Source organism: Brassica napus, chromosome C5, assembly GCF_020379485.1.
Source record: "Brassica napus cultivar Da-Ae chromosome C5, Da-Ae, whole genome shotgun sequence".
NCBI lineage: Eukaryota > Viridiplantae > Streptophyta > Magnoliopsida > Brassicales > Brassicaceae > Brassica > Brassica napus.
In genome coordinates, this window is record NC_063448.1 from 44,586,110 (window position 1) to 44,613,754 (window position 27,645).

Sequence of the window (27,645 nt, forward strand, 5' to 3'; positions counted from 1 at the left end):
TAAGTTAGATTTGTTAGGTTTTTAAGTAGATTTGATGATTTTGGAATGATATTTATAGATTTTTGTTAGGGTGAATGGTATTCACTTGATTTGGAATTTTGTTTGTAGTTTTTATTAATTTTGTGGTTATAAAAATCTAATTGATAATTATGTATATATAATATGAAAACGGTTTTTGTATATAAAATCTATTTTTTGCATTATAAAATCATTTATATATTTATTAAACATTTTTAATATCTATAAAACTTTTTTTGTGATTAAAAACCATTATTTAGGATTTAAAAAAAAAAATATATATATATATATAATATAAATTTCTTTATTTATTAAAATTTTTTAATATTATTAAAACTATTTTTTGTAATTATTAAACTATTTTTTATTTATTGAAACTATTTTTTGTAGTTATTAAACTATTTTTTATTTATTAAAACTATTTTTTGTAATTATTAAACTTTTTTTTATTTATTAAAACTATTTTTTGTAATTATTAAACTATTTATATTTTTGTGATTAAAAACTTTTTTTTAAATATGTGTTTTTATTTATTAAAATTATTAGAACTAATTTTTAAATATGTTTTTTTTTAATTTACAGGTCTAATGATGATCAGACCCGGCCTCGACAGCGTCGTGGTCGTGGTGGTACGGGGAGCCAGTCTCGGGATTCCAGCCAGATTCAGGATTCCGCTTCGCCCCACAGCTCCTACCATACATCTCCCTCTCCATTTTCCGCTCATGCTCCTCTCGCTCCCGCTGCTGCACCCGTTCCTGCTCATTCGGGTCCTCCGGAAGTGATGAGTGTTGCGGTGTTGGTTTGACAGCCCGGTCGTGACCATCTTCCCTATCTCACTCCGTATCCACATGGACGGGGTAAAACATGGGAATTAAACGTATTTTTTTTCATTAAAATTTGATTCATTATTAATAATTTGTTCTTTTTATTAGGTTCAACCGATCCGAGAACGGGATCAGCGCATGGATCAACCGTATTATGTACTCGGCCCTCGACAAGGGACATCCGACTTTCACTGACTTCCCTACCGACAAGCAGCATCTGTGGTTTCGTCAGTTTGCGGTAAGTATTCTAATTTTTTACTTATATTTTTAATCTTTAATATAAATTTTTTACTAATTGTATTTTTTTTTCAGCAAGAATTCAACTGAAATTCCGATGATACGCTCTTTATCTATCACCACTTCGTCCATAAAGTTATGAACAACTATGGGAAGCAGATCCACGAGTGAAAGAAGAAGTGGGAAATCAACAAGGTTGTTTTTAATTTATAATTTTTTAATTTATTAAACTATTTTTTTTTTATTAAAAGGTCCCAAAGTCGATGAACAACAAGGTCTGGTGGAGTTGTGTGTGCATTGGGATAAGGAAGAGACGAAAGAAACTTCTTCCACCAACTCCACCAACCGCAGGATCGACCGTAAATAGAAGGGCGACTTCAAGCAAAACTTGGGTGCTCAATCTATTGTCACTCTGGGGGATCGCATGGTAAGTTCAGCCGCTTTTTTTTCAATTATTTAAATTTTGAAATTTTATTTTTTGTGCATTTCTTCTAATTTCTAATGTTTGTTTAATTTATGTTTTTTTCAAGGCGGAAGAAATTGATGGCGAGCCGGTTGATGATCTCGCCCTAATGAAGAGGGCGTATACCAACAAGAAGACCGGCCAGATTGATGATGGTCTTGTGAGAGAAGTGGTCACCCTGGTCCAAACTCAGGTGCAAGACGAAGTGTCTTAGCTTCAAACCGAGGATGACGATTTGACGGCTTCGACCAACTTGTCCCGGTTTCGAATCAACGAAATCGTTGAATCGTTAAGTTCTTTTTTTTTAAAGTTCAATTCATTTATTTCTTGATTTTTATTTTATCATCTTTTTATATTATTTAAATTTGGCTATTTTCTATTTCAGTCGGTTCCAAAGAAGAAGGGACATTTGGTCGGTTTGGGTCGTCGCACCCGGTCGGTTCCTCCTTCTTCTGCACCACCGCCCTTTGTTGATTCAAAAGTACTTACGGCTCAGTTGAAGGACAAGGATGATCACATATCTTTGTTGGAGACCCAGATGGCGGCTCAACAGACGGGCTATGAGTCACAGAAGAGGCTGAACCAGCAAATGATGGAGATGATGCAAAGGATGTACCCGAATGAGGTGTTCCCGAACGTGCAAGACCCGTAGTTTTTTTTTTTTCAAAAACTCGGAATGTTTTATTTTTATTTGTACAACTTTGAATATTATCTAATATGTTTTCAATTTTAATTTTAATTTTATATTTTTCGAATTTAAATTTCAAAAATTTTATTTTTTAAAAAAAAAATTAATTTGTTTTGAAATTCCGAGGAAATGAACCCTCGAAAATTTCCGACGAACATCTCCTCGGAATAAGTCGTCGGAATATACCGAGGGACTCCTTCCTCGGAATTTTCCGAGGGCTCCGTTCCTCGGAAATTCCCGATGAATATTCCGAGGAACATTTCGTCGGAACTTCCGAGGATTGGACCATCGGAAAGTCCATCGAAATATTCCGAGGAAGTTCTCCCTCGGTATATTCCGAGGACCTTTCCGACGAACTGGTGGTCCTCGGAGTTTCCTCGGAAATTCATTTCCTCGGAATTCTGTCGGAAATTTCTGAGAGATTTCCGAGGAAAAATGAATTTCCGAGGAGTTATTTTCGAGGACTTGTTTTGTCGGTATGTCGTCGGAATAACGTTATTCCGACGACATACCGACGATTTTTTCTCTCGGTATGTCGCTGTTTTCTTGTAGTGTGAGCGAAATTATAAATATTCCATGCTAGATGTTTGATCTTGCTTGGATGGTTTCTATCTCCACGAACCATGTTTACCAGATGTTCGATCGGTCTCCTCTCACTTCTTTGTTTTCGAGATAAGTATTTATCATTCAGCTCATATATATAAGATTTTAATTTAATGATACGATAGTAATGAGCTAGTGAATGGTAATGGTTGAATAAATTATTTAAATCTTTTTTATATAATAAATAGTTTGGATCATTTTATTATCGTCGTTTTCCATGAGGGTTTTCATATCCACATGCTCTTTGAAAATATCATAAAGAAATATTACAAGACTAAATCTGTAAATGAGTATTGATATAGAGATATTAGAGAAATCATAATTTATCTTTATGCAAACATTGTTACCTTGAAGACAATACGATGAAAAGTAAAGTAAAAGTACTCTGAAATTATATTCTGTCTCACTGAAGTTGAGCAAAAGAAAGAGTTATTTAAAAATAATAATAATGGATCACGTCTAGTTGATTATGCATCGTTCGTTGAACTGAATGGGACATTATATATTGGAAAAAAAATGAATAAAAGACCACATTATTGCATGAGGAAGTAGCTACAAACGTGGTCGTAGAAATTAATGTGGATATTTATATGGTCAAGATAAAATCTAATGAGTTTCTTTCAAAAAAGATATTCTCGCAAGAAGTGAGAAAATAAGCATAGTAATAAATAAGAGATATTTCTCTTATTTTATAAGAAAACAAATTAGTGTAAGTACAATGTCTTGTTGTATCAAAATTATTGGAAGCTCCAGAGGAGTATATATGTTTGCCTATGGGAACAAAACTTGAAATCATTAATGTTTTATACTTTTTCAAATCTCAAAGGTCGAAAGGATCTAAAATATAACACATGACCTTAAGTTGGGTATGTTGTTGATTCCAAAGTGGGATCTAATTCCAGATATACGAACTTGAAGTGTCATTATCTCGAGGGAGAGAATTAGAGAATCCCACATCCCTAGTAAGTGAACATCCAGAAGTATGTTCAAACTGGAAATATATTTAAAGAGTCATTTATAAAATAACACCATGAGATTTAGAATCTAATACTGTTGAGACAACAAGTAAAGGGAAATGTTAAATACCTTCAATTAGAAGTATTACCCAAGGCACTATTGTATTGTAATACACAATGATTGAAAATGGAGATAAATGAAATAGTAAACCATAAGTTTACCAAAAGTGTAATGTTTGGCAAATCGATTATGTCATCCCGGTTTAGTTATGATGCGATAGATAATCATATGGAAATTCGTTGAATAACCAGAAGATTCTTACGAATAATTTGCTATATGCTGCTTACTTACAAGCCAAAGCAAGAATACGGTTTTCACCCCTTGAATAGATTTGGAATCTATTTATACAAAGGAAATGTTTGTGGGCTTGATCACCCACTGGTGGACTGATCATCCACCATATGATTAATGCATCGACAAGAAAGTCGTATGTATCCTTGTCAAAGATCCGCAACTTGATGTTTGTGAGACTAATTGGTAATATTGGTGAATTCACAAGTTTTTGATGATTATTTTATGCATGTGGAGATACATGATGAACATCTTGTAGCTAATGTTCATACATAAAATGCAGCAGCATTGATCGCATAAAGCCAAAGAGGAATTGAGAATTCTCCCTATCAAATTGGTTTTGGGTCATGAACCAAAGATCCCCATCTAGAAAATTTGGATAATGTGTAGTTGCTCCACTACACCGCTAAAATATGAGACCTCAAAGGAGGTTATGAATATGTTGGATATGATCTCTATTGATGATAAAATCTTAAAGATTTTATAAAATTTATTTAAAGACTCATAGTTAGTCTATCCAGTATTAAGGGGAGAAAATTAACAGCTGGAGAATGAATGAGTTGAATGAAATTATCATTAATCTTCGGACTAAAGAGCGTAAATAGAAGTTCAAAATGAATGTATGGAAATAATTCTATTACAAAGATTAGCATATGAGTTGCCATACTCATTTACTAACCCTAAGAAAGTGATTAAGTCACAAGTACCATCTGTAAATGCTCCATTAAATTGGATGTCCCAGAAGGACAATATCAAACTTCTACTGAGTCTAAAGAGCACCTGAAGTATGATAGACCTATCGGTTTCAAATGTAATAATCCTCGGAAAATAAAAGGAGCATGAATGAGAATGGCAGAATCAAGGAATAAAATATTAAGGATTTCGAGAAGAGATAGAAAACATGAAAAGAAAAAAATTCAGGTACTTGAAAGTAAAGAAATCTCAAATAGCTATGTCATATCTGGAATAATATGGAACTAATATCAAATCGACGTCGTGAATACATATGCCATATGCATGCAATGTAGCAGTTGATGAAAATGAGGATCATGAACCATCTATTGAAAAGTGTACACAAAGGAAATGATAGGCCAAAATGGAAATAAGCAATAGATGAAGGATTAAATCTCTTGGAAAGAGAAGAGTATTCGGACCGATAGTCCATACACATAATGGTGCAAAACCAGTGGCACACAAATGGGTCTTTATGTGAAAGAATGAATGAGATGATGAAAAATTGTAAGACGCAAAAGAGTAGTTGCACAAGAGTTCTTACAAAGACCTGAAATAATTATAAGAAACACATCATCATGCATCAACTTTCAAGTTTTTTTTAGTCTGACAAGAATTGAAAGCCACTGGAAATGACAATTATGTCAATGATCCAAAATAATATAAACTGCAAGTAGCAGTAAACCCCACAAGAATTTGGACTGCTAGAAGCAGTAAATGCTAGTTCTCTAGAACATTTCCGCGTGAGTATATTCAGCATATAAATGAAAAAATTCTTGATCATGAAGTACCATAATATTGGAAATTTACTGATATCTTTCATGATTGAAAAAATGTGATTTCATATGACAATAAGGATAGTCATAATTGTAACTTTTACGAGAAGCAAAAAGATAACTCGTATGTATAAGTTTGCATAATGTGAAGGTTTAGAGGATCTATCTATATATATAAAGTTAGTTTTTTCTCTTCTTATGACAAGTGGCAAGGGGGTTTGATGACATGTGTCCCCATGTATTTTTGTTTTTACATTTTAGGTCCTTCTTCTTTTACACTATTGCAATTTGGTTTTGTACTTTCTAATTGTGCACTATTATTTTTCTCACACTAACCATTATTATGTGAAGTTTTATAATATATTTTATTAGTCAGTAAAATTGGAGATGAATAAAGAAAAAATAAAAAATAAAAATAGATTTTAAATATTTTATTTATTCACAACTAAAAATAACATAAATTTTTACTATTTTATTACTTTTTTATTAATTTTCTATTATTTTATTTATAAATTATAATTTATTTTACTATTAAAAATCAGAAAATAACTAAACTAAAAAAAACTAGAGTAAGACACATAGTCTAAACTTAAATCTCCACAATCACAAAAAAAAAAATAGAATACTATAGTAACACTTGCTCAGTAAAAGTCTGAAACACAAATGAACGCGGTCAAGCACCAATCCAAAACACCAAAAAAAGGATTGAGAAAGAATAATCACCGGACCAAAGTCACCACGAAGCAGAAAAACACATGCATAATGCACAACCCCCAGCTAAAAGGTATGAATCACCTCACAAACAAAATAACCACATACAAGGAGCCCATGCCAACGAAGAACCACAAAGCTGAATAGAAGAGACCAAAGCACCAAAAGACTAACTCCACACACCTATACCAAAGGAAGCAGGAGAAGAAGAAAAGCAACATAAGGGAGGGAGAATGGAAGCCAACCACAGAGAAATCAGAGCTCTAGTTTGAGACAAGAAATAATCTTCCAAGCCCACAAAACATATACGAAGGAAAACACTATTCAAACCTTGAGTGGCATATATGTGAAATGGAGAGCCACCAGAGACACAACCAGCGATGAAAAGTGCAACGAGATGAGAGACCAAAGAAAGAAAAAGAGACTACACAAAATCAGAAAAATGTGGAGCCATCCCCGAGCTATGAAGAGAACATAAAAGTCAGATCACCAAAAACCAGATCTTGAAAACCAAGACTAGCAGGGACTATCAACGGCAAGCCAACTATTAGGAAGGCAACTAAACTCTGACCCAACCCAAGGAGATGTAGTTCCTAACATTAGCCAAATCTAAGGAAGAAGAGGAAAAATATTGACCAGAACAGCGTACAACATCATGAGAAACAACCGCACAACTAGGAACTCATAAACCTGATCTACAACAAATATCAGATAATCTCATAAGAGAAGAAGAAGAGGAAAAACAAGAGCAACAAAGGTGAGCCTTTTCCGGTGGTGGTAAGAAACACCGCATACCGGAAATGTAAATAAATACATAGATGGTGACGGCTCAAGTCAAAATATGCGAGAATAATGTTCAATGTTGTTAAAAAAAGAATAATGTTCAAAAATGTGAAAATATGAAATACAATTTTGACGCTGAAACCGTTAATGTTAGAATCAACAAATGCTTAAATTCAAAGTGATTGAAATTCAATATGCTTTACATTAGAAGCTCAATTCACTGCTAACAAATACTACTATACACACAACAACACATTATTGAAAAGACGAACACATAATATACTAATCTATAATCTAATACTACGCACATAACACAATAAAATATTAAATCATGCTCTTCACAAATAAATACTGACCACATAATTACATCATCCAAAAACATCATATTTAACCATAACAAAATAATATTCCGCACGAAGCGCGGACAACCCCCCTAGTTGTCAATAAAAGGAAATTTGGATACAGAGTCCTAATAGACCAAGATATGATATTTTGTGTGAAAGAAATACTACGGACCATAAGTCCAATGGTCTAAAAGATTATCTGACAATCAAACGAGCTTATTCACTAAGGATATGCTTATAGCAATTCCTAAAAGAATGATATATATGATGAGAATACATCTCCCGAAGATGATGCTTCCAGGGGGAGAATATGATGATGTGCGTGGTTGTACTCTTTTTCCTTATCATGGTTTTGTCCCATTGGGTTTTCCATGTCAAGGTTTTAACGAGGCAACAAAGAATGCGTAAATGATAGATACCTTGAGAGGAATGTTATCACTTAAGTGATAAAGATATATCAATCTTCTAATGTATTTTTGAGACTAAGAGAAGGAGAAGAGAATGATTAAGATCAATCATACTTGAAGAAGAATAAGAGATGAACGCATTCCATTCGTGTAACAGAATCAAAGGTCGAAAGTTTTCCAAACAATGGAGACATTCAAGATGGAACTAAAATATGAAATTGGTGTCCAGAGAAAGATATTTGACTCTATTTTTATCTCCAATTTGAATCAAGTCATTCTCCATGATAGAACTCGAGATATGGCTGTTTCCGTGGGACATGTACAAGGTGTCTCAGAATACCTAATATCATATGATATTCAAAATACCACTCGATATTTCCATCTTAACAGAGCCAGATCGGTGCCTAAAGTTAGACATGGATGTTAGCTTCAATTTCCAAGTGTTTTGAAGTCATTTTGTTCTACGGTCACCAAGACATTCAAGTTTTTGTGAGGAGTGTCAAATCTGCCAAAAGAAGCAAACCAGTCCAACCCCAAGAAAAATGAGTTAATTCATCATATTGGATTGTGTCCTATCAGATATCTCAAGTTATATTCTCATCAGAGGAGTAGATGCGCGCTGCACTCTTTTTCCCTTCACCACGGTTTTCCCAATGGGTTATCCTGGTAAGGTTTTTAATGAGGTAGCATCTTATGGGCTTTAGAAAATATTTTTTTTATAATGTACATCCAAGGGAAAGTGTTATGAACTATTATGCAGATGTCCATGTAGGCCTATAAGCCCACTTTCTAGAAGGTTCTAAACCCTAGTTTGTATTGCTATATATATATGTATCGTTGTGTATGGAGCAATAATAAGATTAACCGATTTCTTCCTTCTCCCAATTCACAACACATTTGACTTCTCATATGTAAACAACTATTAATTTTAAGACATTTGTTTCAGGTTTTGAGTTAATTAAGAACTATTTTAAGAGATAGTAATACATAATGGATTAGAAAAAGTTTATACGATAATAAGACCACAATAAAAAATTAATAGATAATCAAAAATCAAAAAAATAATTGTTAGGAAAATATAAATATAAAAACAAAACATGAATAATTTTTAATATAAAAGAGATATGTTAAGTTATTCTAATTTTTTTGACAACTAAAAAAAAGAAGAAGTTATTCTAACTAAATAAATGTTTATTTCAAATATTTATGTCAGGGATTCTAAAAAAACTATAAACATAGATCCACAACTGTGTAAAAATAAAATATATATTTATATAATAGATTAAAAGACACACGATATAAACTAATGTAAGAGAATGGATTAAACTAGATAGCTTCAAATTAAACAAATAAATCAACAATTCTACACCATCAAAATAAAAACAAAATAAATCTTCAAATAAACAATCTTATTAATCTTAAGAATTTTTTTAGTTAATTGTAATGAGAATGAAGCTGAATAAATAATAACAATCCTTAAAATAATGATTCATACTAATATAGAACAAAACATTATTATATGTTTAAATAAAAGAACAAAAAAATAAAAAACGCTTCTATACCATCTAATAAAATAATCAAATCAAAGCTCAGAATTTTTTTTAAAAAAAGGCAGAAACACCAAAGAAAACTTTTTATATTCTTCCATATTTAGTGTTCACCAAAATCATGTTGCTTCGATTGAACACGAAACTCTTTTCGTTTATAGATAAGAAAAAAGTTGTGTAGAATTTTCACTAATTGTTGTCCATCAAATTTAAGGTTTTTACTTCAATTTAGTCAATGCTAAAATAAAGCAAAAAGATCAAAAAGAAGACTAAGAAAATAAAGCCTCGGTTGTGATGAATTGTAACTTAATTATAGTTCAAGTTTTTTACAAATTAGGGCTTCTTTATTACTGTAAAAAAATATGATAATAGTTATTAACAAAAAAATAACTTATATAACAAATAGATTTTCATTCGTCGTTATACAATATATACATATTTACATGTTTCTACTTTTGATTGGTTTTGTTTGGTTTATTCGGTTTAATCGGTTATAAACCAAACCATATCCAAATCCTACGTTTTTTATAAAATCACATTCATTCGGTTTGTATGGTATATACCAAAACCAAACCATATTTTCTATTTCGGTTCGGTTCGGTACGGTTCGGTTTTACCATATTGAACAGCCCTACTAAAACTCCTCGGCTATGTTTATTTAATGTAGAAACCCATAAACTAAAGATTAACTGGTAGTAATGATAATTATGACCTGATAGGATTTGATTCATTAAATAAAGTTAGTTTGGAATTTTTTTGTTAAATACTTAGTTTGATGGTTTTTACCCAAAACAAATTTAGTGTAGGGTTTTAATTTAAAAAATCCTTTTTTAATTCCGGTTTGGTTTAGATTCCAGGTTATGGATTTTATGGATACTAGGACTGACAAATTATTGGAAAAAAGATTCTGTCTACGAAAATGTCAGTATCACTATTTTCTTAGATTGTAAAGACATCCGAAGTAAAAATTATAAAAAAAATAGAATAATTATGTAGTAGCAAACCCCGATATATTTCCACCAGAGCATGCACCATTATCTGAAAGTGGTGATTGAGGAATGTATATTGTTTGATTAGCACATAATTGCCTGGTTGAAAAGAATATGATATATATGGCTTCTGTCTCCGTAATAATCTGAATAATTGGTCAAAACATCTCTTAAGCTGTTTAAAATTGAAAAATATACAATTTAGACTATACCATCCAATTAGTACCTTGAATTTTTTTAGGACAATTATCACAAATAACATTTTTTTAAGTTTTTGTCACAAAAATAGTTCTCAAGAAAAAAATGACCAAAATAGTCTATTTTTATTTTAAAAATTTTAATATTTAATATTTATTTTTAAAATTTGAAACCATATCCCCAAAACCTCACCCCTTAACTCTAAACCCTAAATCTAAACCCTAAGGTAAAAATACATTAAATACATTTTTACCCTTTAATAAAACTTATTTTTGTGACAAAAACTTAAAAATGATTATCGTAGAGAATTTCTAATTTCTTATGATTTCAAAATTATAAATGCAGTTGTTTATATATTAGCTATTCAATTTTGTAATGACAAATGTCAAATTTGGATTCATTCAAGTTACGCACTATTTAGACTATACCATCCAATTAGTACCTTGAATTCCCTTTTTTATGTGATTTCTTATTTATAAATGCAATTGGTTATATATTAGTTATTCAATATATACTGGGAAATGAAATGGATTCATTTAATTTACCCATTTCTAATATATAGTATATATACACTATATGTAATGCTCATGTATACCAGGACTGACCAACTATTGAAAAATTAATATTTTATCTACGAAAATTAGTATCACTATTTTCTTATATTGCTTGAATATAGTATATATATTCTGAATAATTGGTCAAAATATCTATTTAGTTGTCTAAAATTGAAAAATATACAATTTAGACTATACCCATCCAGTTAGTACCTTGAATTCTTTTTATGATTTCAAATAAATGCAGTTGTTTATATATTAGCTATTCAATTTTGTACTGGCAAATGTCAAATTTGGATTCATTCAACTTACGCATTTCTAATATCATAATAGTTTCTAAATAATGCACATCCCTTTTTACTCTGGTAATATAGCAATGAAATAATAGATGCAATAAAAAAAATCAACTAGAAATAAAATAAAAATATAGCAATAAAATAATAGATGCATGAACCAGAGTCCAGTATTTAAAAGAAATATGATACTACGGTGGAATCGAAGAAATATTAAGAATATATTGGTAAACGAAACAAACAACAGAAGTATTTTTGTATTCATCAAGTGACATCAAATGTATTTTTGTACATATTTCAAAGTACATAGTGAAAAAAGAGAGAAAAGAAAGCATATGTAAATGTGTGAACTAATAACTCCATAGTGAGTGAGTTATATTGACTCGAACATGAGTCATATCAAAAATCCTACTAGCGACAATCTAAATCAACAGAGTTTTTTTTTCTTGTAAAAGGATATTCTATTTAAATTGCATGAAAAATCAAAAGTTTTACAGCGTTTAAACACAGTAGGCCAAGTGACCTTACATATCCAAATGATACAAACTTGAATCAGAATTAATTTTAAGTGGAGGAATAGTCAGGTTGCAAACCAAAGCTGGAGAAGAGATGATGAGAACTTGGGTCTGTCAATCCTTAAACTGGAAGTTCTATTTTTAACAGTTAGTTTGATCTGTCTTACCAACTCAGCAGATGATGAGAAATGGGCGTTGTGTAGTCGGTTGTTCCTCTCTGTCCAAAGAGTATAAAGAGTCGCTTGCCAGCACAAGAGAAGCAGTGTCTTGAGGACCTTGTTTGGTGGATGGTGTTGAAGCTGAAGTAGTAGTGCTTACCGTTGTCTAGTAGAAGAGAAGCCGCACTTTGCTGCGATAATTTTCCAAATTTCCCATGTGAAGTTGCATTCAAAAAAGCAATGTGTAATTGACTCATCTCCATCATTGCAGTAGAGGCATTTTGGGTCTGTTTGCAGTCCTCAACTAAGAATTCTATCACGAGTGGGGCACCTATTTTTAACCATCAGCCAGGTTAAGAACATATGTTTTGGGATACCTCCCGAGAACCATACCTCCTTGTGCCAGGAAACCGTTGGGGAAGAGGGACAGAGCAGTTTATAGATCGCTCCTGTATGGAACCTGATTTCTTTCTGATTCCCAGGCCACCATTCAAGTTCATCCTCATGATCATTAAGAGTCAAAGTGGATAGATGAGAAAGTACCTGCAGTTGTCTGTCCGAGCGTGCGTTTGGGACGACCCAAGCACCATTCTCCCAAAGTTCAGCAATGGTAGCATTTCTGTTAACCGGGAAGCGCACCACGGTAGACGTTTGAAGATAGTCAGACAACTTTCCATACGGAGACCAGTTTGTAGACCAGAAGTATGACTTTTCTCCGTTTTGAACATTCTTCCTAATCCAAGGGTAGATGAGTTCCCTAGCATCAAGTAGTTTGTTCACTAGCCAAGAGTGTTTTTGCCTTGTATTGATAACCCAGAACAATTCAATATCACCTTCTAGTATTTCAGCTCTGAACCATGAAGACCAGATTGATTGTTTGGAGAAGAACAGCAACCAAATCATTTTCAGAGCACAAGCCCTATTCCAAACATCTAGATTTCTCAGAGATAAGCCTCCTTTATCTTTCGCTAGACAGCAAGTTTCCCATGCAACCTTTGCAGTTGCAGTGGCAGTGATATCTCCTTTCCAAAGGAATTTAGTACATAATGAATCGATTTCACGTATAACAGCCTTTTGGATGATAAAGGAACTTGTCCAGAAGTTTGTGATACCATTGATGACAGAGGTGACCAATTGCAGTCTTCCAGCGTAGGTTAACTTCTTTACTGTCCAGGAACGCAACTTTGTTTTAATCGACTGGAGCAAGGGAGCACACTGAGATAGTGAGATCTTTTTTGTGTGCAAAGGGACTCTAGGGTGCTTCTTCCTCCGCAGGTTTTGAATCCTATTTGCAATCTGACTTTCTGTGACATCGAGATCTTCCATCAGTTTTTTAACTTCTTTACCAATAACAGTTGCACCTGAGTGTATGGTAACAATTTAGATGATCTAATAGAGGAAAAAAATAAAAATGAAAAGAATAAAAAAGAGGAAGATCATTACTGTTTAATCCACCAAGACTTTGAATGACTTCATCAAAAGCCTGCGTCAGCTGATCCGTCCAGAAAATCCTGGTTGGGAACAGTTGGTGGGGCTGGAAAATTGGTAACGTGGCGAACGCCGGTGAAGTAAGAGCGATCTCACTCGTCTGTTGCGGTGGTTGAAATGGGTTGAAACTGGATGGCGGTCTTGGCAATGTAGGCGCCGCCGGAAGAGAAGATTCGGACGGAGCCGGTGATGCAAGAGTGTGCGAAGTGGATGGGCCACTCGACGAAGTCGCTGCCGTTGGATTCGATGGTGTAAGAGCGGGGAAACCGGATGGGACTGTCGGCGAAGCCGTTGCCGGTGGTGGGAGCGGAGCGGAAGAGTCAACCAAATTTTGAAATGTGGTCGAGAGCAGAATGGTCTCTGCGAATCAAGAAACGCAAGCAAGAGAAAGTTAAGAAACCATTAACAGACGAGAAAGCAAGAAGAAGCAAGAAGAAGAACCTTCCTCTTGTGCTGGATCAACATCTTCCGCATGTTTCTTCTGTATCTCGACTTCTTTAACCTGATCCTCAGTTGCATTCTCTTGATCCTCTGTTTCTTTCTCACGCTCCTGGTTTATTTTCTCACGTTCCTCCACAGCTTTCTCTTCGTCGTCGAGTGCTTTCTTCTGATCATCAGTCATGGTTGCTTTCCTACGCTCAGCGATCGCTCTCTTCTGATCTTCGATTTCTCTCTTCTCGTCCTCGATCTGCTTTCTCCGATCTCTGAGTGCGTCTCTCTGTTCTTGAAGACGATTCGCCCTTTCTTCAAGCTGTTTTCTCCACTCGGCCCTCTCCTTCTTTGCATCTTCGAGTTTCTTCAAGTAACCCTGGATTACAGCGATTTTCTCGGGAATAGTTTGAGCTCCATCGATCGCTCCCAGAAAGCTGCTCGGAAGCTTGATCACGATATCGTTGGACATGACTGATTATGAGTTCGTTCGCCTTCAGTGAACAAGCTTTTATACGTTGGGTTAAAATTAGAAGTTTTACAAATTACCTTTTCGTCAACTTACTTTATATAATTTGCAGTATAACCCTCGAAGCTAAAAGTCTAAATTACCCTTTTCGATCGTTATAACCAGAGGCGGCCACTTTGTTAAGATTTAGGATTCGGTTCAATCTCAATTTAGGTTATTCGGTTCAACTAAATTTAGTTTGGTTCCGTGTATGCTCGGTTTAATTATAATTTAGTTCAAAGATCAATTTATAAATCACAACATAAAATCAAATACCAATACTAACAATAGAAAATAACTTCACTCAGTTACTTTAAAAAATGTGTTTGGTTTTGTCCTGCTTGGATCGGTTTGTCTTGGTTTGGTTCGATTTTGTGCTCATTCCTGGCTATAACGACCAAAAACTGCATTTTGAGTGTATTATAGGTCTTCCTTCAAACGTGAAGTTGGAAATAATCTTGAATATTATCATAAGTCGACAAAGTAAATGCAACGATTAAGTTTGATTTGAGTAAAAACCACTAAACTAAACTAAGTATTTAACAAAAAAATCTCAAAACTGTTATAAAACTAAGGGGAATAGTTTGTATATTTATTCATAAAACATATGGTTTCTTTATATAAGGATTATAAGATATAGAAATATGGAAAGTATCCAAAACCTAAACCAACTAGGATTAAGGAAACTATTAAGACAAGAAAGACTTAGCGGCCTATGTGTATGGGCCGAGTATGGTCTTGGAAGATGCTATGGTTATGGGCCATCCACAATATGATTTATAACACTCCCCCTTGGATGCTATAACCATTGGAACTTGTAATACGCTTTGGATATTGCCTCATTAAAACCTTACCAAGAAAACCCAATTGGGACAAAACCATGGTGAAGGAAAAAGAGTACAACACGTATTACTCCCCCTGATTTGAACCTCACTTGATGAATAGATCTTCTGAATTGTTACTTGAATGAACTTGAATTACTTGTACCTCTCATGCCTTTGCAATGCGTGGGTGAAGGAAACTTTGGGCAGGATACGCTTCTTTGCAGTCGACCATCCCATGTTCTGACCGGACCTCGACCAAAACACTCTCATAGTCCACATATGCCGAGCTTGGTAATGTATGCTTATAATATAACCGGGAGCTCCAAAGGTGATTAGGTCGAGCTGGTATGTCTTCGTGTAATAATGACGGGCTGGTATGTTGAGTCATGGATCTCAAGACACACACACCCACGGCTTGCCTCTTGTATGGCTATGCTTTCCGCGTGATACTGCAAGGTATTGCAGTCTCACGTGCTTTTGTTGCTGCAATGATATAGATTGCCAAGATATTGCATAACCTGTTTGAAAACAAATCAACAAAACGAAATAACCACTGTTTGGGCTGGTTAGTATAAAATAAACACAAGGAATTCAAATTTCTTTATAAGGATACATGGACTGATTTGAATTGTTCTTATAGAACTTCTTTTACTAAGTATTTACTTAGTCTATCATACTATATGTAGGTGCTTTGTTTCAGTCCATAAACAGTTTTGTTCAGCTTTATACAATGTTGTTTTCTTGAGAACTTCTTATCTCATCTTTGAGCTCAATATATTTCTTTATCCAGTGGATCATATGCTGCTTACTACATCCTTTATATATTAATCTAATTTCTTTCTTTTGTCCAGACTTTATCAATTTCGAAATATATAGTAGCATCCACCACAGTCTCTATTCCTGGTCTCTGTGAGATTCCTTGTGTAACAAGCCATGATTGAATGCTGTAAGTAGAAACATGGACAACTTAGACCACGTGATTATGTTCTTTATCTCACTGGTTTAATCATAGGGCGTCTTTATTTATTGGCCAAATACGTCTCTCTTCTTTAAATTATTTAACCCCACGTTTCCATTTCAGTCTAATCTGATCTATGAGTGTACACTCTTATATTGACGTGGGTTCATGATCCTCGCTTATATTCATATGTTCAAGTGCTACCTTTTATGTTCTTCCTTATATCATCTTATTTCGACATTCTTTATATGTTCCATTACATTCAAGACATAACATAATTGGTTGCAACCTTATTACCTTCATGACCATTAGTACAATGGAGTTTGGCGTCCCAAACTCCATTGGGTGGTACCTTAGATTGGCCGGCCATTGTCTATGTCTGGGATGGTTTCCTCGACCTCGGATTTGTTTTATCATTCTATGCACCTTTCTCTTTTGTTTCTGAGGATTCTTATCTTTTAGAACTTATTGGTCTATCTTGTATAGACTCTGTAGCAACTTGATTGTGTCTCTCTTGGACATCAATTTCGTTGGTGCTTTACAAGCTGGTTTATAACTTAATCATTCTTTTCTTTTCTTTTCTTTATGGGTCAAATGTGTCTGGCATTTGTTTAGCTAGCTTTTGTAAATGTATAATCTTTGTATTTATCTTTGGACGTCTTATTTCACTTTAGTCCGAGGATCTTGCCAAGATAGTGATGGTGTATTCCATTCTATTTCTTTACCATCCTTTTACTCTTTTATCTTACCAGCTTATTACTTTTCTCCCCTTGATGTTGGATAGTTGGATTTATTAACTCTTGCAATCCGTGTTCTTGGCCACTAAATAGATCACTCATATTTGGCTCAAGGTACTTCATTATTTGTGGGAGATTCATATCCAACATATATTCCCATCCTCGTCCTCTTCTAAGGATCCATCTTAGACGGCACATATATTTGTGGTGGCTTATCCAAATATCTCAAGATGGTATATGTCTGGCTCATGACCCGTAATAAATTTGAGATGGGAATATCTATTCTCACTTAAATAGTATGATGCTTATTAGTTAAGATGCATGTAAATTCGTGTGTCCCCAAGCCTTGGACTGAGAGTTTGGACCTATGGGTAATGGCCAAGCTATATATAGTATGGACATGTGCGGATTTGTCCTCACTGCCCCCTCATGGACATACTATAATCTTTAAGTGCTTGGGACATCATGGCTTAATGAGTTTCCCATGTGTTCATGCTACACACGTGAGATTATATGGGATAACTCTTTGTGCCCTTTCCAATATCAATTTCGCATCATGTTTTGGACCAGGATGGCCAATCCGGTCATGCCATAAAGTGTATAATTTCGTGGGTAAACCATTCTGGTTACCATGACTTTTGCCTCTATCTTACTAATCTTGGAATAGTCTAGATCAATAGAGAATGCAGGTATAGTCTAGACTACTTTTCTATGGTCTTGAGCGATTTTCATAACTCTGAAGGAACTTTTGTTTCCTTTTGCCCATTGTATCATTGTGGAAACCATTCTTATATCTCTTTATAATCTCAATGGGTTTCTCTGGTTGAATATAAAACATCTAAATGCTTGCCCTTATACATATCTGGCCGTAGCCCTTAATGTGTACCATACCCGCAATTTATAAACTCATATTGGCGTTTTCAATAATAAAATCATTCATCTTATTAAATAAAATCAGATAAGATAATAGAAATAAAGTAAACTCAAAGAAATCATATTATTAAAAACGTAAGTAGCAAAGTAAAGCAAACATAAATCAAAGCAAAAACACAAAAACAGAATGTCGAAATCATCTCATTCTCTTAGGCAATCTGAAGTCTCATAATCCATAAGGTCATCCTGGTCATGATCAAAATCGTTTTCCCCATCATGGTGGACCAAATGGGCTTCTGGATTCTCCCCTTTCTGGCTCTCTTGATAGAGGTTACAAAGATGTCTGGGAGTCCTACAATTCTTTGCCCAATGGTTATCCATTCCACACATGTGGCATACTGATATGGACGAGTGTGGTGGTTTAGAGATTCCACTTCTTATGCCTCGACCACGGCCATAGCTGGGACCGGCCATAGCTGGAACACTACCACGGTTATAGTGGTTCCCTTTCCCACGGCCGTGTGAGCTATAGTTGCCACGCCCACCACGTCCTCTCCATCCACCACGGCCTCCTCTACCATAGCCATTTCCATAGCCGTGTGGTTTATCATGATGGACGTGTTTACTTTCTTTGGTGGGTTCTTTCTTTTCCTCTATAGCCTTATAGGCTTCAAGTAATGGAGTTGATCCAGGAGGTCTCATCTCACTGTTCCTCATGAGCAACTCATTATTAGCCTCAGCTAATAATAGGCATGAGATCAGATCATAATAGGTGGTGAAACCTTTCTTTCTGTATTGCTGTTGCAGCAACACGTTGCTAGAATGGAATGTGGAGAAAGTCTTTTCCAACAAATCCTTCTTTGTTACAGTCTCACCACAAAGTCTCATCTTGGAGACAATTTTGAATAGAGCTGAGTTATATTCATCCACGGTTTTGAAATCATGGATTCTCAGATGTTTACAATCATATGTATCCTTTGGTAATAACACCGTTTTCTGGTGATCATATCTCCGATGTAAACCGGTCCAAAGTTCTAGAGGATTCTCAATAATGAGATACTGATCTTTTAGACCCTCAGTGAGATGATGGCGGATAATACTTATTGCCATGTATAAATTTTTGTCATTCTCTTTATTCCCCTTGATGATAGTATCACACGGCTATGGGGATGATATGCAATGAGGCCACACGGCCTAGGTGATATATGATGCATAGCAAACTTAGGATTTAGATGATCTATATGCAGCAAGATTATTATGCACTAAGGCCACACGATCATACTATCAAGATACAAACAAGGCTACACGGCCACGGTGCAATTACTAGCATACGAATTCACTAAGGGTTATATAGCAATTTAGCTTTCAATCAAAGGCAATGAATCAGAATTAGGGTTTATGCGGATTTAGGGTTTCAGAAACAAGTCTGGTCAACTTAGGGTTTAGGCTTTCAGATTAGGGTTTAAAAACAATTAATCTAGCCACTGATCCTAAACTTCAAATTAATTTAGAAATCTAGCAATTAAATTTAGCAGTATGCGATTTTAAGGTTTCAAAGCCTTTAAGGTTTCATATTCGATATTAGGGTTTTTAGAAAACAGGTTATGAGATCAATCAAAATATCAACCTAACTCTCAATCAACAAGATCAAGCAAAAAAAATAAGAATCAAACATGCTTCAATTCAGATTTATAACATGCTATTTAGGGTAAAACGAATTTAGGGTTTTCAGAAAATAGAAACAAATCAGAAGGTAAAATATTCTAGCAACCTAAACCTCAAAACATTAAAAGATTTAATCAAACAAGAACAATCATCAAAACGGATTCACATTAGGGTTTAGGGTTTTGATTCGATTTCTAGCAATTTTAGGGTTTACGTTTTCTGGGTTTTGATTTAATCATAGATCAAGGGAGATTTAAGCACACGATATGATCATTGGATCATACGGTTTTGAGATTCAAAACCGATTAGGGTTTTGAGTTTAATTGATCAATAGATCAATCTCGATCTAGGGTTTGGGGATCAAACTTTTAGAGCTTCGATTTACACATTAGGGTTTGATCTACTATCCTATGGCTTTTATCATAAAGATGAGGTTTTATGGTTTCATTCTTTATCAATCAACCCAATTCGATTCATATGTTCTTAGAATTCAAATTACCTTTAGCTTAGTTGATTGTTGAAACCGGACCACCAAAGAATGAACCTCGAACTGGACAGGAACGGGACGCGAGCTAGCCTGGACGCGAGCTGGCCTGGAACGGATTGAGGCTAAGATCGCGAGCGGCTGATCATTGAACGGGAGCTGTTGCTGTCGGATCGCGAGTGGCTCTGATGCGAACGGGACGCTTGCTGTCTGGAACGCGAGCTGTCCTGGATCAAGAGCTGAGGCTGAGTTCGTCTGAGCTGAGATCGTCTGAAGCTGAGACGGGAACGCGGGGTTGCTTATTGGGAACGCGTAGGATCGGGATGCAATCGAGATTAGGGTGTTCACCGGGTAGGATTAGGGTTTATCGATTTTTGGTTTTAGCTTTAGGATTTTAGAGGCTATCGTGGTGATAACGTGTTATAAAACTAAGGGGAATAGTTTGTATATTTATTCATAAAACATATGGTTCCTTTATATAAGGATTACAAGATATAAAAATATGGAAAGTATCCAAAACCTAAACCAACTAGGATTAGGAAAACTACTAAGACAAGAGAAAGAAAAAACATCCCAAAGACTTAGCCGCCTATGTGTATGGGCCGAGTATGGTCTTGGAAGATGCTATGGTTATAAGTCATCCACAATATGATTTATAACAAAAACTTACTTTATTTAATGAATTAAACTCTAGCTGGTCATAATTATCATTACTACCGAATCAATTGCTCCAGTACTCCTGCCCGGAAAAAAAATTTCTCCAGTACTCCTGCCCGAAAAAATAATTAAATTAAACTTTACTTAAATCCGAAAAATAAGCAAAAGACCACGAAACCAAAAGGGACTTGCATAATTACAACCCAACCAAGGGCATTGGCGCGGACCATGTTGGAGTCAAAATCGGTCACGACGGAATCAATGTCTAAAAGTTGCCGGATAATATTTCTCGCAATATAAATTCCGTATAATTTTTTATTGAAAAGGTTGTACGACGTTCTAGAATTATTTTATCGACAGTAAGAAGCAACAATTGTTGGGGTCAAAAACGGTTATCTCGAAATAAACATACAAAAATTACATTTCTGTACGAAAGATTTCTCGACACACTCTCAACAAAAGTTACTGAGCAAAAGTCTCAAGAGAAATGGATCACCAAACCAAACAAGCAATCCAACTCGTTCGTTCGGACCTTCCCATGGTGCAGAACTGCACAGATGCGTCAGATGCTTAGCTATGGATGAAGACCTTCCCATGGTTTTATTGAGCCCATATTTTGAAACACGTTAGAGCTTTGAGTTAGCTTTCCAATGCCACCGGTCTTAGGTCAATCAGCATCATGTAACATAAGTTATGCCCGTTTTAATGAAGGGTGGACAGAGCACACCGTCCAGCTCGGCGGATGGCCGAGTTGGATCGACCATGCGACCAGCTCGGCCATACGAGCTGGATCGAACACGCGACCAGCTCGGCCATCCGAGCTGGATCGAACACGCGACCAGCTCGGCCATCCGCCGAGCTGGACCAGTCCTGTTTGGCGGATGGCCGAGCTGGATCGAACACGCAACCAGCTCGGCCATCCACTATGCTGGACCAGTCCAGTTCGGCGAATGGCCGAGCTGGAATGATCATGCTGTCACATTCATGTCCTCGTAGCTCCCTCCTTTGGGATCGGATCGAACATGCTCTTGTTTTCTCTCGATCAGAGTCACCGTCGGAACTTTACAATTTAAAACCGCAATAACTCGCTGTCTCGTATGAAGTTCGAATTGATCGTATAAAACAACAACAGTTAATTAAACACCTTGAACTGCCTTCACTATACGAGAAATTTGGACCTTCTTCGGAATCGACGTCGTTTCGGAAGTGATCTTTCGATAAATCGTAAAAACGCTTAAGTCGAAAAACAGCTCAAAAGGGTCCAGAACGCGGCTAGAAGCCCACTCGCGATTTTATACGAAATCGAGCCCAATCATTATGGCGGTTTATCTTCTATTCTGCAAGAGAATATAAATGACAAGTTCGGAGGACAAATGTGAAGTTTCCAAAGATAAACACGAAGATCGAAGGAAAATGGAATATTTCCGCGAAGCAATAAACTCGACCGAGGGCTGAAAGTGAAAGAATAAACCGCCTTTAGGAAGAGTATATAAGGACTTCGAGGTTGAAGAGGCAAAAGGGGAATTCTCTTAGACTTAGAACTCTCTGCACTTAGAAACTTTTAGCTATTATTCTCGACATGCTCTGTTTCTGTGACTGGCACCTGAATACTAGACGAACTCGCCCAGGCAGTTTGATCTCTTGTTCTACTCTTTCAATCGAACTACATTCGGCTTGATCCTCAAAAGGGGTACATAGGCAGCCTTTCATAAGGTTGAGTCCCAAATCAAATTAAAACCATTTATATCTTTTTCGTTTGTTGTTATCGAGCTGCGACTCAACTAGGTTTAAGGTTTTTGGTCGTTAGAACTAGGGAACTTGCTGACAGCTCTTGCGGCCGAAGCTTTTGTAATCTTTTGTAATGACCGCAACGCTCTTACGCGAATTCGAAATAAGATCAACTCTTTCTAAACTCGCTTTATTTTCTTTACATATTTTCCGCATTTATTTGGTTACTTGTCGTTGGCTCTCACAGAGAATCCAGGACCTCTGGGAAAGTTAGGGTTTCTTAACTTTCCTAATTTAAATGAAAATCGACGGTCTGTTGCGCATGCATTGGATTTGAAACTTTGTATAACTTTGATTGTTAAAAAATATATATAACTTTGTATAAGTAAGTGAAATAACTGATTTAAATTGTCTAAATATATGAAACTAAGCAAAATTTTAACGATTTAGATCCTCTAAATATATGAAACTATGTCAGAGTTTAAGAAATTTAGATATTCTATTGTTATATTTTACAAGAAATGATAGGAAAAAATAGTATCGTAGATAATAAATGAAAATTATAATATTTAGTAACTTTAGTTCATGTTATTTAATGATGTATTGCTCCAATAACAAGTTGTAAGTCTTCCATTTTGACACGAGTTCAGAAGACACGACTTCTCTCTCACTCCAACAGTCGCCTATGATCATCATTACACTTGCATTGAAACTCCGCAACACTAAACCGTCTACAATCATCATTACATTTTCATTTAAACTCCACAACACTAAACCGTGTACAATCATCATTACATTTGCATTTAGTTACTCCACCGCATTAAGTTAAATCGTCTTCTCCTCACTGCGGAGGGATAGTTAGATCCATCATTAACCCCATTTACATTTCACTGCAAATTCGCAAAGAAAAGATTCATCATCTCTCAACAAACAATATGACTCACTACAATAGGCTTTCTGAAGTTTCTTATAACGAGGAGATCACGTCTTGGCGTTTCAGAGTCAAAATACACAGGATCTACCCTTTCATTTCCTATGTTACCGGCAGCGGACCACACTTGACTTATATCCTATCAGATGAAGATGTAAGTGTTAAATCATCATCTCTCAAGTTTCTAATATCATGCAACAATGAAGAATAAAAACTTGATCCTTGAACTTTATCTATGCAGGGAACCAAGATGGAGATGACCATCTGTGGAGGATATGAAGATAGGTTTAGAGGCCTAGAGAAGCAAGAGGGAAAATGGGTGGAAATCTTTCGGGTAGATGTTCACCGTGCTTATCCAGGTTTCCAGGCAACAAAATCCCGGTTCACACTAAATGCTACGCGCCATACGCAAGTCCACATCATCGATCATCTGAAAAATCGGCTTTATATGGACTTCAAGAACATCCATGAAATCCCTCACATGAACTATAGGGACCGAAACTATCCCATAGGTATGAATTCTAACTACCAAAATTAAAATATATTTCAGATATTTATATGTAAGTAACAGAAGCGGAAAAAATTGTCTGATAGGTACAATGATATTCAACACGGAATCCCATTTCGATGACCTTGCAAGGCCAAAGATGTTGTTTTACATAAGGGAAAACATGTAAGTAGAAAGTAACATATGATCAATGCTCCAGAATTTATACATTAGTGTAATTGACACACCTTGTTTTATCCATCATAGTAAGAGTCGGATAAAGTGTGTGGCAACTGGCGATCAAGCTTATGCCTTCCGGGATGGTCTTGAAAACATGAGAGGTCGTGGACAGGTGATTGTGATCCTTAAGATGTGGAGGGTCTGGAGTTTTTTCAGTAAGTGTAGTTTATATTTAGTTTTAAATGTGATAGTTGAGTAAAACGTTTACTAAACTCATTTATGCATGCAAGTTATTTTGGTCCTGATGAACTATGACTTGAGACTGAAGGTGGATTATCTGACTTCAGGTTCAATCCGCTTTTGCGGGAGGTTAAGGAGTTCAGGCAGTCTCTACTACGCAGTGACCCTTATGTTCAGAGACATGGGACTATGGGACCTTTGTAAATCTGGTTTTTCTCATTGTTCTCCATCTTCATACTTGTCTTAAAGCTTTTAGTTTGTTGTAAAATCGCTAACGTGTGTTGAAACTCCTATGTTCCAACTTTGTTAAAATTAGACAAACTTGTGTTAGTTTAACTTTCTCAAATGTCCAACATCGTAAAAATTTGAGGAACTTTTTCAATAGATCAAACTTCATAATCATTCAACTTCACATAACTTAGGTGAAACATTCGAGAAGCTTAGAAAAAACAGAAACTTGAAGTTCTTGTTCGTATAAACAGGTCAAATTTTGTGTTAGTTTCACTTTCTCAATTGTCTAACATCGTAGAAATTAGAGAATCTTTTTTAATAGATCAAACTTCATAATCGTTCAACTTCGAATAACTTAGGCGAAACATACGAAAAACTTAGAAAAAAACAGTAAGTTTAACTTCGTCATAGCTTTAGGAATTACTTGTACATCAAAATTCCTACAAATACAACGACACCGAGACCCAGAATAAGACAACCTCCTTTCATTATTTTGGGACCACTCGTTATTGTTGCTTTAGGTACTTGAACTTCTTCTTCTAGCACTCGAACTTGGTAGTCCAACTGTTGTATCTCATCAATGAAAGCTTCATCAACCCATTTGAAGATATGATTGTCGTTCTCAAGCTACAACATTTTATTCAAAATAATTAAACGCACAACTGTTCAAAAAATATAAAGGTACAACTTCAGTTAAAAAGCCTTCAATAACTAAGGCTACACGAACGTACCTTCCTTTGAGCCGCATAGCGACACCGATAATACCGGCGATATGGATTTTGATTGGTTTTGGAGATGAGCTCCTTGATGCGCTCCCCGCACCAACACTTAATAAATATTCCCGTAGTTCTTATTTGTATCCCATCACTGGTCGTGGAAGACGATGAATCGAACATTATTTCTTGGGAGAGACTGAAAGTTGAGAGAAAAATGGGGAAGAGAGAGAAAGGGGAAGATGAAAATGAGGAAAACCCGAAAAAAATGGTTTTAATACTTCGCTTAAACAATTTTGGGGTCTGCGGGAAAACTAGAAATTCAAAAAAGCTGGTGGGTGGGGAAATTTATCCTTCGATTTTCGTGATAGAAGTTTCACCAAGTTTGCAGTTTTGCATAAAACATCAAAGTTGTAAATTTAATTTTTTTCCATTTATATTAGTTTTACTCTACTTGAATGACTGATTTCATGGTTATACCTATTATATTATGTTTCCTAGATTCATTTATAATATGATCATGTAGAACATAAAATTGATTCGAGGCCATAGTAAATTTTCAAATGTGACAAGGTGAATATTAGCGAAAAACCTATAAGAACACAATGTATTTCGTAAATAATTACTAGTAAGTAAAGAGATGAGAAATTTATTAGTTCTGATTAAATCATAATTAGCTCTAAACACAATGTTTCTTGTGGGGATGTTCATTTACTTGTACAAACACAAAATACAAATCTCACTCATATCCAGTAAACAAAAAAGTTATACCAGTACAGAAAAAAGTTTCACTTAGTTGTACAAACACAAAATACAAATTTCACCTTTCAACGTTCCCACACAGTAAAAACATTAAAATTGAAACTGAAAGGTTTACAACCTACTCCTCTTGTGTTTCGTGTGGGGACGTTCATTGTGTTCCTTCTGTTCTAAATCAGTGCCCACATTCTCTTTTTCTCCATATCCACTCTCACGCTCACCATAGTTCCTACAACATGAGCTTTCTTTCTCAACTCTTGATAGTTGCTCGACTATTTAAACTATTTCCAATTCTTGGAAGTCCTCTACATGCAAAATACTTCTTCTTTGTTGTTTATCCACCGATGTTAGATAAACAAACACATCTTCATCATCCAAAATATATGATTGCCTCTTAGGTTCCATTACCAATGGAATGTAACCCAAATTCAACCTTTTCGTAAACGGGTCTATTCCCATCTTCCTGCATATCCTCTCCTTCAACAACGAATAAGTGATCTCCTCTAATGATAATGTCCTAAAGGATATAGCATACAAACGAGCATCGGTTGGAATACATTCATAATCATCTCCACACTTAGAATAATGTCCATCATAATCAAAGTGTATGTTTTTGTAGAAGAAAGACACATCTACAATCCAAAAAAAAATTAAACCAACCATTAAGTTATACCTAGTTATACGATTATAGCATTTAAGTTATACTAAGTTATACCTTCTTACACAATTTTGTTAGTAACCAACGTTTCCCAGTTCTAGCTGTTTTCTCCTCTCCAATTAGTTTCAATCGTTATCTCAAAGTTATCAGCATTCTTTGATTCCCGATGTTTTATCTTTTCTTATACATTTGTTGATTATTCAATTCCCTAATAGACAGACCATTCACACTTTCCGATCCTCGATTAGTCCAGTCCAATTACAACTATGAATCTTGTAAATTGGAATCTCTGTTAATCGATCGTCTATGGTGGATGAAGGATTCTAAACATTGGCTTTAAGATACATACCCTGTAAAACGGAATCAATAGCTCAATGATTCAGCCTCCAAGCGAAAAACCGATTTAGCTCAATGCGATGATAGCGAGGAAGAAGAGAACGCCGAAGAAACCCGCGGAAGAGATGAGAGAGAGAAAATAACAGATTCGATTACTCCTGATTTGGAAATGGAATTATGATTTTTCCCGATTTTTGATTGGTCATCTGACGTCATTCAATCCGCATTCAATCGGTCGGGTAGAGAAAGAGCACTTTCGACATTAACCATCAATATGGAGAGTATCGGATTAGATAAGAGTATGACATAATAAGTAAGAGTACGACAGAATGAATTTCGCCTCGTTAAGAGCATCTCAGTGTTTCTACCATTACTACCGCTACATCTTTAGTTTAGGGGTTTCTACATTAAATAAACATAAATGAGGGTTTTTACCATTAAAAATCTACAAAATCAAAAACAATTAAAATTTCATAATATTATCTAAGAATTAATAACTTAAATTTTCAAAATTAACATTTTTAATTTTTTTTGTAAATATATTAGTTTGATGTCTTTTTAATAAATATATTAGTTTGATGTCTTTTTAAAAACCCATCGAACTCATATAT

General features: G+C 35.2%; 1 protein-coding gene across 1 annotated transcript; it reads right to left on the reverse strand.

The window, feature by feature from the left end:
- Positions 1-18,166: 18,166 nt before the first annotated feature.
- Positions 18,167-18,853, reverse strand: LOC106435196 (cold shock protein 2-like). The gene has a single exon (XM_013876062.1). The coding sequence runs from the start codon at positions 18,851-18,853 to the stop codon at positions 18,167-18,169; it is 687 nt and encodes a 228-aa protein (XP_013731516.1).
- Between the last annotated feature and the right edge of the window lie 8,792 nt (positions 18,854-27,645).